Below are 13224 nucleotides of genomic sequence, written 5' to 3' on the forward strand. Positions count from 1 at the left end.
TTTTTGGGGTAAATCTAACTTTCTGACTGTAGGACAAGCAAGTAAAGTAGGATAAGATGCATGAATGCAAAGGAGTATGGCTTTATTTAGAAATACCAAATGAATCAAGAAAGCGATCAGTGTATTGATTACAGTATATTTACTAAATATAATGTGAAAGATTACATACTGTTACGGCTGCACTATGCAAATTCACAATTAGGGATGCCTCAGTCAGGTTTTTTTTTGATGGGCTAATAATACCAATCCCTGTTTCTGTTTAATCAGAATTGGCTGATTCTAATACCACTTGTTTATTCCTTTCAAAAATGTTTTTAAACCAAATTCCTATATAACGATCCTTGTACATGCTTAATATTGTCCTTTTGTATTTTTACAACTAAACTGTAAATTGTGTTATTCTTTAGTGACCATCAAATAAAAGATTTCCATCCCTGTTTAATTTTGCAGCAAAGGGCAAAGCACAAGAAAAAGTGTCAGAAGTTCAAACTCCTAAAGGTAAGCCAGCATAGTTTTAATTTTGTGGTTAGTAGGATTTCACCACATCTGTATTTTGCAAGACTAAAAATGGGTGTTCCAGAATTCACACGCTTGCAAGTTGCCGGAGTTCTCTCTTTCTTTGTGGCAATTATTTGGTGGTGACTAATGAATTTTTCCTTCTGTACATTTCACATTCTTAGCTTTCTAGCCGAACAAATGTTTCATTGAAAGATTTTAATGATTATGAATAGGTAATTAAAAGTGTTTCCATCTAATGCTCTGGATGTTTGAGGAGCGAGCCAGGTTATGAATGTTTTACAGCATGTAAGAAATCTGCAGAATGACACGCACAACAAAAATATGTTGTTTATTACTTTAGTCTGTTTTTACGTTTTAAACAACTGGGAGCAAACCTGTGTTAATGTATGTTAAATGTTGTTAAAAAGAAATACAAAGTTCTATTCTTTGGACTTCATCTTGAAAAATACATGATAACCGGTACATAAATCTGAGCATGCACAAAAGCAAAATATTATATCAGTCATAGTCATGAAATGAGAATGTACCATTTGAACCTTTGAACATCCATAACAGTTAATCATACTTGTTTGAAGGCACACTGTTCTGGTGAAATTTATGGCTAAGGCACACCTTTAGACTATCCTTTGAGCCCAGGTCTTTTCTGTGTCTATTTTGGGGAAATAAATTTGTTTAAATTTCCAAGCAAGATAATGCTAATGTTAAACATGAAATTTGCAGGCATTGTTATATTAAAATTGAGTACTTCAGTATCTTCAAAGAAGTACGGCTTGAACTTCCCAAAATTTTGCTGACATTGAAGTAAAAAGTAATAAATACAAATTCAACATGAAACAAACTAAAACAATGGCATTTTTATGTAAATGTTAGTTACGATTTATTTGATAAATTGAAAATATTTCTCTTACTATATAAATGAAAAGTAACTGCTGTGTGCTATGCTGAAGTGTTGTGCTAGATAACTGATTATCCATGTAAGAAAACAATTTTCCAAGTATACTACTAATACATATCTGCTACACACCTGCCTTCAGGGTCTTTTATTTAATTTTCTCTGCATGTTTGCCAAGCAAAATGAGCCTGATTACTTAAAAGGAGCGGTGCATATACTGTTTATCTGAAGGGTACAAAGATAGAAAAGCAGGCTAAAATCAAGTTTAGTAAGTCCTTGAGAGCTCAATACATTTCTGCTGATAATTTTGTAAAAGTAAAAATGGGATAGACACAACTAAGGAAGAAAAGTAGCAATTTTAAAGTAAAAGTATGTACCAATGTACGTACCTATAATAAAAATTTTAGTACTTTTTATATTTTCCACTTAAAATTAATAGATACCTTGTAAAAAAAATTTAATGTGTTCCTGAATTTGATTTTAGTAATTGGCCGTCATAATTATTTAGATGTGAAATGGAACTTAAATGTGCAGTAGGACATTATAGTCTTGTATCAATCTGAACAGGTTCGGAAAGTTTCCTATTAACCTTAGATTTAATATATGTACCTATTTGTATTTGGTGAGTTAACATGTATTTATTTGTTTTATTGTTTGTTGTGTGTTTGTATAAGTATATACTCATTAAAAAAGTTGATAAGTAATTTAACTCTAAAAAATAAATTTAATTGTTATATTTAGCTCATGGAGTTTTAAACACCCCTATATCCAAAGAACAGTACAGTAATTACAAAAATTTGAAAATTACTGGATGGTGTATTGGGGCAGCAAAGTCAGAAGACTTGTAGATAGTGAAAGGCCAAGGTTGTTTGCAAGAAACAGCCTTTAATATTCTCTTATGGTTGTTCAGTGCTACAGTAATATGAGAGTGGTTGTTAAGAGTGATTCAAGCTTCTTCTACAATTTTAATGGTGGCTTTAAGTCTTTATTGTTACACATAGTAGCAGCTCCAGCAGCAAAAGAATGAATCCATTGTCAGCAGTAGCTCTGAAGTAGAAATGGTGTTTGTGTAGGTTACATTGTCAATAGTAGAATATCAAGGGGGAGGCACCTGTGTATGGATAATCATGTAAAGCAGATAAAGGGAAGAGAGACTGCATCTTAGACAGGAAGAGGCGGCTGACTGAGGTTTAGGTTTGATCTTGGATGATTACTGCAAAAGTTCTATTTACCAGATGCGTTAAAGGCAGATATGCTTTCTTAATGAAATGTATTGCAAACTGAGTAATTCATAATGGAAGTCATTTGACCATTACAGTGGTGTTACAAATTTCTGAAACTGGGAAAAAAAGGATGTGTTTTTGAGTCCATAAAAAGAAACTGGTGTAAACATGGTAGTAGGGCAGAGCCGATGGTCGATTACATCATCTATCACCAATTAGCTGGATGTATCATCAATGTAAATAAAAATTATTGATTGGCTCCAAACATTTGCAGAAATTTCCTGAAAATGTCAAACTGCAGCCTTTTTTTTTTTTTTTTTTTTTTTTTTTTTTTAATTCTTGCACACGTTGCAAGAAAGCTGTCAGTCATTCACAACGGGAGGCATATTAGCCTATCCTTGATCTATACTAATAAAAGGCAAAGCACTCACTCATCACTAATTCTCCAACTTCCCGTGTAGGTGGAAGGCTGAAGTTTGGCAGGCTCATTCCTTACAGCTTACTTACAAAAGTTAGGCAGGTTTCATTTCGAAATTGTACACGTAATGGTCATAACTGGAACCTCTTTTTTGTCCATATACTGTAATGGAGTGCAGCTCGATGGCCGTGGGAGGCAGAGTCACGTATCGCGTCATCACGCCTCCTACGTAATCACGTGAACTGAAAACAAGGAACAGCCACAAAGAGCGCTGAAGAAAACATTCATTACACAATTGAGAAGGCAGCAAAACAATAAGAAGCGAGCGAGTGACGCATATGTAAACCGTAAGTTTAAATTAAGTTTATAGAAACGCTCCCCCTGCCATTTGCAATACCATATTCGCGAGATACAAGTTTAATGAGAAGACACGAGGTATAAACGAGACTTTGGATCACTTTGAAACAGAGTTAAAATTGCTGTAGCGAGAAACTTTTAAGTGCCGGTTCTTAGCTAACATTAAATAAAGCCGTGGACATCGCAACATCACACAAGAGAGCGGCTCACGTGAACTGACTGAAAGATATATGTGTGTGTGTGTGTGTATATATATATATATGTATATATATATATATATATATATATATATATATATATTACAGTAATCCCTCACTTATCGCGGGAGATAGGTTCCAAGGCCGAGCGCGATAACTGAATTTCCGCGAAGTAGGGACACCATATTTATTTAATTATTTAATGTGTATTTGGACGTTTTTAAACCCTCCCTGTATTGTTTACAACCCACCCTTTACTCTATTAATAACGGGGACAACTGCTAAGCAATATGAAATCGGTAGATAAGTTTACACTTACTGTATAGCGAAGTACACGTAGCAGCTTGTAGGTGGTCATGACGTCATCGACCTTGTTGCAAAGATTCCATCCAGACTACTGCCTTATCACGTCCACTTGCAACTCGTTTTGCACCCTGGTTAAAGGACACTGCGGCCGTAGATCTTATATGCTTTTCCTCCTTTTTAAATAAAAAGAATCGTGGACTCATTGATGCTGTAATTTTGCCCTGCAGTGGTGTAGCTGTTCCCTTCCTTCAACATATCCAAAACTTTTACCTTTTCCGCAATCATTTGCATCTTCTGTTGGTGCTTAGACACGGCCCCTGAAGCAGTAGCACGTTAATGCTGAATGAGTGAGATGAGACTTCCTAGTTAATGCAGCACTCTGTCGCTGAGCCAATCAGCAGCACACAGGAACTTAACTGCGTGCTCTGATTGGGTAGCTTCTCAGCCATCCGCCAATAGCATCTCTTGTATGAAATCAACTGGGCAAACCAACTGAGGAAGCAAGTACCAGAAGTAAAAAGACCCATTGTCCGCAGAAACCCGCGAAGCAGCGAAAAATCCGCGTTATATATTTAGATATGCTTACATATAAAATCCGCGAAGTCATGAATCCGGGAAAAGTGAACCGCGAGGGATTACTGTTTATATATGTAGATATGTATGTATGTATGTATGTGTATATATATATATATATATATATATATATATATAATATATGAATGACAGCAAAACTCATAACAATGACAACACAATTACATTGACAATCATGTTATGTTATTTTTAAAATGTTTCCTTTTCTTTTTCATAACCTCTTTAACACTCTACTTCTCCGCTGCGAAGCGCGGGTATTTTGCTAGTGTTTTATATTTTAAATAACCTACTTCGTGAAATTTGGGTGCCATGGTAGTGCTTGTTTGGTCTTGTGGACAGTGCTTGAAGTGAGCTGGTACCAGCAGCATTCAAAGCTTCAAGGGGACCCCCCAGCCTTTGATTGAAGTTTGATTGTTAGTATATCCTTGCGCTCATAGATTCAAGAGGTATGATATAGATTCAGTATGATATACTAATATACACATACACTTTGACCTCCAAAGGGGACCCATTATGTTATTGTAGGCTACCACAGCACAAGGCGTATTGACTTCCATATTTCCTCTGACATGGACATTGACAGTTGCTGTATTGTGAACAGGGCTTAGTGGGCTAATGTCTTTCTTGTCCTTGATCAGTCATTTTGTCTTTTTGCCATTAAGGTACAATACTTGCATCACATTGAACCTTCACGTGACTGTATTCATCGGAAATATCATGGCAGTTTGGGTAGTCAGTTTCACTCTCCGTGCCAATGTCTGATGACCAATTCATATTGTCATCCCTAAGGGCTGTGGAGCATCTTGGGGGGGGGGGGGGGAGTTCTGACTTTGACTAAATGTAAAGTGTAATATAATGTATTAATTTCCAAATACACATATATTGATTTGGTTGAAGATTATTTTTTTCTACTGGACTTTTTATAAAAAAAAAATTGCATCTTTTTTTAATTTTGTAAGTTTAGTGTTATGTTTAATGTTACTCGGTGTATTTAAGCCACAACAACATTGTTTACTGCCTTCAAACCTGAAGTTTAAAGGTTAGAGTGTTAAAACGTAACCTGATGATTCACACAGGCAGTGGTGAAGTGCCTTGTTTCTTGTATACTTTTAATCAACATAGCAAGTGTATTAGTCTCATTACAAATAGAGAAATCAGAGACAATGGTGCCATAAATTTAAGGAGTCCGAGTTGGATTTGAAGATTTTGTGTACTGACTTCACAGCCCAGTGGCCTCATGCATAACGCTGTGCATAGAATTCACACTAAAACATGGCGTACGGACTAAAGTCGAAATGTACGTATGCACAAAAAATTCAGATGTAGAAAACCATGCGTAGACCAACTTCCATGCACTTCCGCTACATAAATCCTGGTCTGCGTGAAATGTAATGCTTGTGCACGCGCCTGCCGCCCCTCCTAGACTCTTCCCAGAATTACGCCTCTTTGAATAGCGCTTTGAGTACTGAGAAAAGCGCTATATAAATGTAATGAATTATTATTATTATAATATACAAATCAATATAAATATTCCCTTAAGTTCAGTGTTCTGTTAAAAGACTATGGATAAAGCACAGGGGAAGAAAGAAGAATATCAGTGAATGTCAAGTGGAGGCAAGGAAAAATGTTCTATTTGTTGGTTTAAGCAGTTGTATAAACAACAAAAGGAAGCTGATTGAAAGTTCAGAAAGTCACACAGTGCCCAAAATAAAAAAGTTGTCAGATATCAGTCGCCGTTTATTTTGTCATTAAAGTAGAACGTAATAAACTTAATCTTCAAATCTTTTAATTTACTTGTTTCTCAAATCCCATTGTAGCTAATGTAGCATGTTAAATGCTTTGTATTTTTTGTGTTCATCTATGTACTCTGTGTGTGAATCACTATGTACTTCTTAAACAGGCTTTCTCCTATGCCAACAGGACACAGAATACATTACATTCATGATATTACCGCTCTCTGAACAGTTTAAATACTAAGATGTATACTTGATATTATTTTCATGATAAAATGAATTAAAGCATGTATTAAACCTGGGGCCACAGTGGCACAATGGTAGCGACGAGCTGGCACCCCATGCAGAGATTGTTCCTGCCTCCCGCAAGATGTGCCATGCACAAACCTCAATGAAATAATTTATTGCAGCAGTACTGTCTCTTTCAAACGTACTAACCCCCAATTCCTCTCCTGTCCTTTTCTTTCTCCAAGTAACCAATCGCCACACAATCAGCTCTTTAATAAATGTCAAGCCATCTGTAAGCTTAGAATGCAGATTCTTCAAAATGTTTAAGAAACAGTGAAATACTGTATCTTTGTAGTACATGTTTAATTATCCCATCCATCTATCCATCTAGGGTTGCGCCAGTCCCAGCAAGCATACAGCGCGAAGCAGCAACAATCCCTGAACAGGGCGCCAGTTCATTGCCACTGCTGTCCACCGTGTCCACACGTTTAATAACAGTATACATTATTTAAATGAAGTTAAAAATTGTTCTGTATAATGTAATATATACACTTTACTGCATTTTAACTGACAAATGATATCAAGAGCTCCAAGAAGATGGCGCCTGGACATCTAAATCGACTTAGAAGTCAGTCATCATCGTCTGTAAATACACGCTTTATTCTATTGAATTGAATTTAATTCCTTTATTGTATGGTATGATGAGATTCAATATGCAAATCCTCCATAAACTTATTTTCCTATACAATGGTAAAATAACAACAACAAAAACAATAATAATAATACAATAAAAAAACAATGAAAATATACAATATGAAAGCATAAGTGGCTCAGGTTGTGCAATATTACAACTGTAATGCAAGTTTACAGTGAGGAAATTGTACTAATAAGTACAAACAGTTCTACCGGGAGCACTTGATCGACTAATTGAGTGTGTTTATATCTTTTGGGATGAAACTGTTTCTGAACCGTGAGGTTTGTATAGGAAAGGTTCTGAAGTGTTTGCCGAATGGTAGAACTTCAAATAAACTGTGCGCATGGCTGAGGCAGCATGTGCTAGATGCTGCACCCCAAGAATTCTGTCCATTCTTGACACAATCTACCGTAGAGCTTTTCGATCAGCTGCTGTAGAGCTGTGATTCCACACTCGGGTACGTTGGGTTAAAATACTCAGTGGTGCACTGAGAGTAACAACACTAAAACAACTGTAGTATTGGAATAGTTTGGCCAGTCTGTGCACCATTATAGTGGAACCTCGGGTTACGAACATCTCGGACCACGTGCAAATCGGGTTACGACCAAAAAGTTCACCAAACTTTTGCATCTCTTCTTGACCACACACTCGGGTGACGAACAAGCCAGTTTCCCTTCCGGTTTGTACACGCCGATGGTTTCTGCACATGTTCAGTCTCTCCCTGTGCATTCCCTAGGGAGGGAGGGAGGGAGGGAGAGAGAGAGAGAGAGAGACAGAGAGAGCCCAAGCAGAAGAAGTAAACATTACAGAAGTAAGTAAGTAAACATTTAGTTTACTATTACACTGTGCATTCTATGGTATAATTAACTATTTTTGAGCTTAAAAATCTTTAAAAAAAAATAAAAAATACATATTTACATACAGCTCGTACGGTCCGGAACGGATTAATTGTATTTACATACAATCCTATGGGGGAAATTACTTCGTGTCACAACCAAATTGGGTTGCTACCAGAGTTTTGGAACAAATTACGGTCGTGACCTGAGGTTCCACTGTATATGGTTACGGGTTGATTACAATCAAATGCCTTAAACTAAAAAATGATATGTGGTTAATGTCAGTGTATTTGATAAAGCCGTGTCAGGGATGTGAATCTAAGAAGTAAAGGGAAGCCACCCAGGAACCGTAGCACTGCTTTGACGCTGGGTGCCATCAGTTTGCAAAACCGAGCCGAAAACTTGCGTATGCTATGGTTTGACCTGGCATGAGAGTGTGCGTGGCTTTACGGCAAGTTTAATTTTTATATATCATGATGTGAGTGTAGAAACGGACGTACGCAACATTTTTGTGTGTACGCACCATTTATACATGAGGCCCTAGGTCATCACTATGTAGCGGTCTGGTGCCGCTAAGATTCACACCGTCGATAAGCTGGTGATTTATTTGTTTTTTTTTTTTTTTAGTGGAGATCCCAGGGACGCACCCAGCCTTGGCCCGACCTGCACACACTCACAAGCAGAGACAATAAAGCCACCGGTAATAAAACAACAATTAAAGAATATATGAAACACTAAAAAATTAAATATATGGTATATGGTAAATATATACTATATGGTAAATGATCCCACCCCAGATCCTATTATGGTGATGTACAATAAACACAAACAAACCACAAACAAAAAACACTCACTATAAAGTCCATGGAAAACTGCAACTGATGAAATACAATGATGGAGGTAGATAGTCCAGAGATCAACACGTTGAATGGGAATGTAAAGATAGTCCTACTGGTATTTCCTGATGAGATGAAGATGGGCAAATGGGATCAGGAGTGCTCCTTTCTTCACAGGATGGCAAATCCTTGGACAGTCCTTATTTGCCAGAAGACACCAAACAGACCATAGCCCAAAACAAGAGATGATCCAGGACAAAACAAGAATCCACAAGTATCAGAATGGAAGGCACACAGATGGGAAACTCCAGACACGAAACACTAAAGACTTTTTTTTCTTTTTGTATCACTGGCCCCCTTTTAAATGTCACCTCCTTGTACCCAACAGCCCATACACCCTCAGTAGATGACCAATCAGAGCCACTGCAGGGACTGCTGGGAGCTGAAGTTTTAATCCCCAGTAGCACCAATACAACTATCGGTTGATTCAACTAATGGTTTGTTTTCAGTTTTTTCTAAAACTGGATATATAGTTTACATTTATATGCCATTGTGTTTTATGTTGAAGGCTTTGTCCCACTCATAAATATTGCTGGATTGCAACAGAGTGACAGACATAAAGAAAAATTCATGATTTTTTTGCGGTATGATATTCTTTCATCCACAAGATGGCAGCAGAATACAGTCCTGAGAGTTTTGTGTTCATGTTCCTTATACTGTATCATAAAAACCACCTTTACATAGAATTTAGTGCACAGAATCGCTCGAGGTTAATGCAAAGGAGGTTAAAAAAAATAATTGATAAAGTTCAAATTTCTTTGAACAAGTTTTTTTTTTTTTTTTATTACCCAGGTTAGCACTGTTCAAAATAGTAATAATCATCATAACAAATATGTAATTGATTTAAAATATCTATGAATTGACCAGAAATAATTTTATTGTAAACATTGAAATAATAATGGAACTGGTCATGTGACCCAGACAGTGACATTTTCCTGGAACCCGTACATCAGGTAAAAGAAAAAGCCCATAAAACTGGTGATAGATGCCTACAGACAGGCCAAGAGTAGGCTAAACAATGCAATCCGATATGCCAAATTGAAACACAAAAATAAACTGGAGCTTCTATTTGCAGCAAACAATAGCTCCTCTGTATGGAGAAGCCTTCAGTACGTTATGAATTATAAAAAGTCATTTTACAGTGCTTACTCAGATTCATTCCTCCCTGATAATTTTAACAAGTTTTATGGCAGGTTTGAACAACAAGGTGCCGAATATCTACAATCCCTCTGCTCCTCCAAATCTGACACCACCACTTCACAAAAGCCTCACCCCAATTTTTCTTTTCTTTCAAAGTATATGATGTCTGGAAGCGGTTTTCGTCACAGAGCTGCAAAAAGTCAGCTGGTCTGGATTCTGTCTCTGCTGCAACAATCAAACTCTGTGCTATCCAGCTCACTCATCTCTTCACAGATGTCTTTAAACAGTCTCTTACATAGTGTACTGTACATGATTGCTTTAAATCTTCTGTTATTGTCCCTGTTCCCAAAAGTTAAAAAAGACAAAATAAGAAAATAAGCTGCCTCAGTAATTACAGGCCCTGCTACTCTTATATCACTGCTAATGAAAGTATTTGAACGGCTTGTTCTAACCTATCTGAAGTCTGTTACTGCTACTGATCTTGACCCTCTTCAATTTGTATATCAAGCAAATAGATCTGTGGATGATATCATCAACATGGGCCTTCGCTTTGTGCTGGAGCATCTGAACTGTATAGGAACTTATACCAGAATACTGTGTTTAGTCTTCAGTTCAGCTTTTAACACCATTGTCCCCAAACTGTTGTTAACTAAACTCCTACAGACTGAACTGAATCCTTCCATATGTAAATAGATTTACAGTTTTTTGAAAAACCGGAAACAATACATTTGTGTGGGCTCCCACCTCAGAATGCCTCAATATTAGCACAGGTGCCCCTCAAGGCTGTGTACGTCCTCCTTGCTTTTTCCCTTTACACATATGGCTGTATTTCCACTGATCCTTTTTTGAAAACCATTCAGTTCGCTGATGACAGTGCCATTACAGTAATCCCTCCTCCATCGCGGGGGTTGCGTTCCAGAGCCACCCGCGAAATAAGAAGATAATCTTTCAGCATTTTTAGACGAGCGTCCGTATCGTCTAGGTGTGCGAACAGCCCCCCTGCTCACACCCCCTACGTCGGGATCAGAGAAAGTCAGCGCAAGAGAGAGAGAGAGAAAGTAAGTTGGGTAGCTTCTCAGCCATCTGCCAATAGCGTCCCTTGTATGAAATCAACTGGGCAAACCAACTGAGAAAGCATGTACCAGAAATAAAAAGACCCATTGTCCTCAGAAATCCGCGAACCAGCAAAAAATCCACGATATATATTTAAATATGCTTACATATAAAATCCGCGATAGAGTGAAGCCGCGAAGCGCGATATAGCGAGGGATCACTGTATTGGCCTAATTACTAATGGTAACAAAAAGAGGTGTCTTGTCTTGTTTCTTGGTATGTTTCCAACAACCTAGTCCTCAGTACTATTAAGACAGTGGAAATGGTCATTGACTTTCAGAAGCAGCAGTTACAACCTCGTCCACTAGAGATTAATGATTCTGCAGTCAATATGGTAGAATCCTTCAAATTTTTGGGCACAGCTATCGCGGACACTGTTAGCTGGGACATTTACACCACTTCCATCACTAAAAAGGCACAGCAGCGATTGTACTTCTTACGCCAACTAAAGAAATTAAATATTTCCCAGCCAATCCTTGTCCAGTTTTACCATAATTGACAGTGTAATCACATTCTCCATTGTTGTCTGTCTGTGCAACGGCACACTCCAAAGATAAATTACAGCTTGTTGTGAGGTCTGCTGAGAAACAAAATTGGCTGTGCTCTTCCATCTGTTGAAGACCTGTATACATATCATGTCACTAACCATGTTATAAGGATCACCACAAACTCATCTCACCCAGGTCATCACTTATTCCAAAAACTGCCCTTTGGTAAACGTTTTCGGTAAATTGAAACTAAAATTAACAGACACCTTAATAGTTTCTTTCCCAGTGCCATAGCCCTATCAAACCAGTAATTTAGCCTGTTTTCTTTGTATAATACATGCATTCTGTCATATACTATATGAAGGTGTGTGTGTATAATTAATATATGTGTGTGTGTGTATAAAATGTGTATGTATGTTTGTACATGTGCACTACACAGTCTCATTTGCACATCTCCTTTATATTTGTACTATTCTATAACTTTGTGTGAAGGTTTTTCTTTTTAACTTATGCTATTTATGTCATTTGTAAGTGATGTTGAGTTCTGTTATAAACGGATCCAATTCTGCCAAGTCAAGTTTCTGTACATTAAGTACTGGCAAATAAAAGTAATTCTGATTCCACTGCCATACCGGATTTCTGTTGGAATCATTGAGGAAGTGATCTCATTATACAGTAGCTAAAAGCTTAAGAACTGTGAGACAGTCAAAAAATGCAATGAGATACTAAGTAAAGTTAGGTTTTTGGATTTTTGTATTATGATAAAACTGAGTACCACTCAGTATTCAGTGGTGAGTTCAACAGTATTGGCAATTTATTGCTGTTTATTAAAAGCGAGATTGTGATTAAAGGAATATGTGCAGGTATATTTCTAGTCCTTTTGTAAGACTTTTTTTCCGGCTGCAACTTCTCACTTGTCTATGTAAAGTTGTTTGTTAGCTTTCCTTTGCCTTTACATCTCTGTAGGCAAAAATGCTAAGAACTATACATACTTATAAATTAAAATGAATGAAAATATAATTTTCCTTTTAAAAAGTCTTTTATTTTTATCAACTTAAATATTTATGTATTTATTTACAGTATATATAATGCTTGCTTCTAGTGAACTGCTATAAAATAGTTTATTTTTCTTTTCTAGGAAAGGCTAACAGTGTATTGTCATTGTTTTAATACATTTTAAATGTTTAATAAAAAAGGAAATAACTGGCATTTTTTGTAAAGCAATAGTTGTTTGCTTTATCTCACATTAATTTCAGAATCATATTATTCCATACAAGCTATACAATTTTGAGATAATTTACAGATTTGTTTTTGTATATCACTTCAGGGTCAGCCTATTTGTATTTTTGTATTTTTAACTTTTATTGTCATTAGTAAAACTGTTGGCCTTCTGCTTCTTAAACACAACCCTTCTCACTGAATTTTGGGACATATTTTTCTATCCTTTTGCTTTGGTCTTGAATCTGCAGGGTAGTAGTAAAAAAAATGTGAACAGTTCTCTGGCACACTGGAAATGACTCTTTAACATGAGTGACCATGTTACTGCGGTTTTATTCTAGAACAGTGGTTCCCAAACTCTGTCCTGGGGACCCA

At 36.8% G+C, this 13224-nt stretch overlaps 1 protein-coding gene across 2 annotated transcripts in view; it reads left to right on the plus strand.

Moving 5' to 3' along the window:
- Nucleotides 1–13224, plus strand: part of akap10 (A kinase (PRKA) anchor protein 10) — a 58388-nt gene that overhangs the window by 5884 nt on the left and 39280 nt on the right. For both annotated transcript variants that reach the window (XM_051930905.1, XM_028806783.2), the window contains exon 2: nucleotides 451–498. In XM_051930905.1, coding sequence (XP_051786865.1) covers nucleotides 451–498 — 48 coding nt within the window. The remainder of the gene's footprint in view (nucleotides 1–450; nucleotides 499–13224) is intronic.

This window comes from Erpetoichthys calabaricus, chromosome 8 (assembly GCF_900747795.2).
Source record: "Erpetoichthys calabaricus chromosome 8, fErpCal1.3, whole genome shotgun sequence".
Taxonomy (NCBI): Eukaryota; Metazoa; Chordata; class Cladistia; order Polypteriformes; family Polypteridae; genus Erpetoichthys; species Erpetoichthys calabaricus.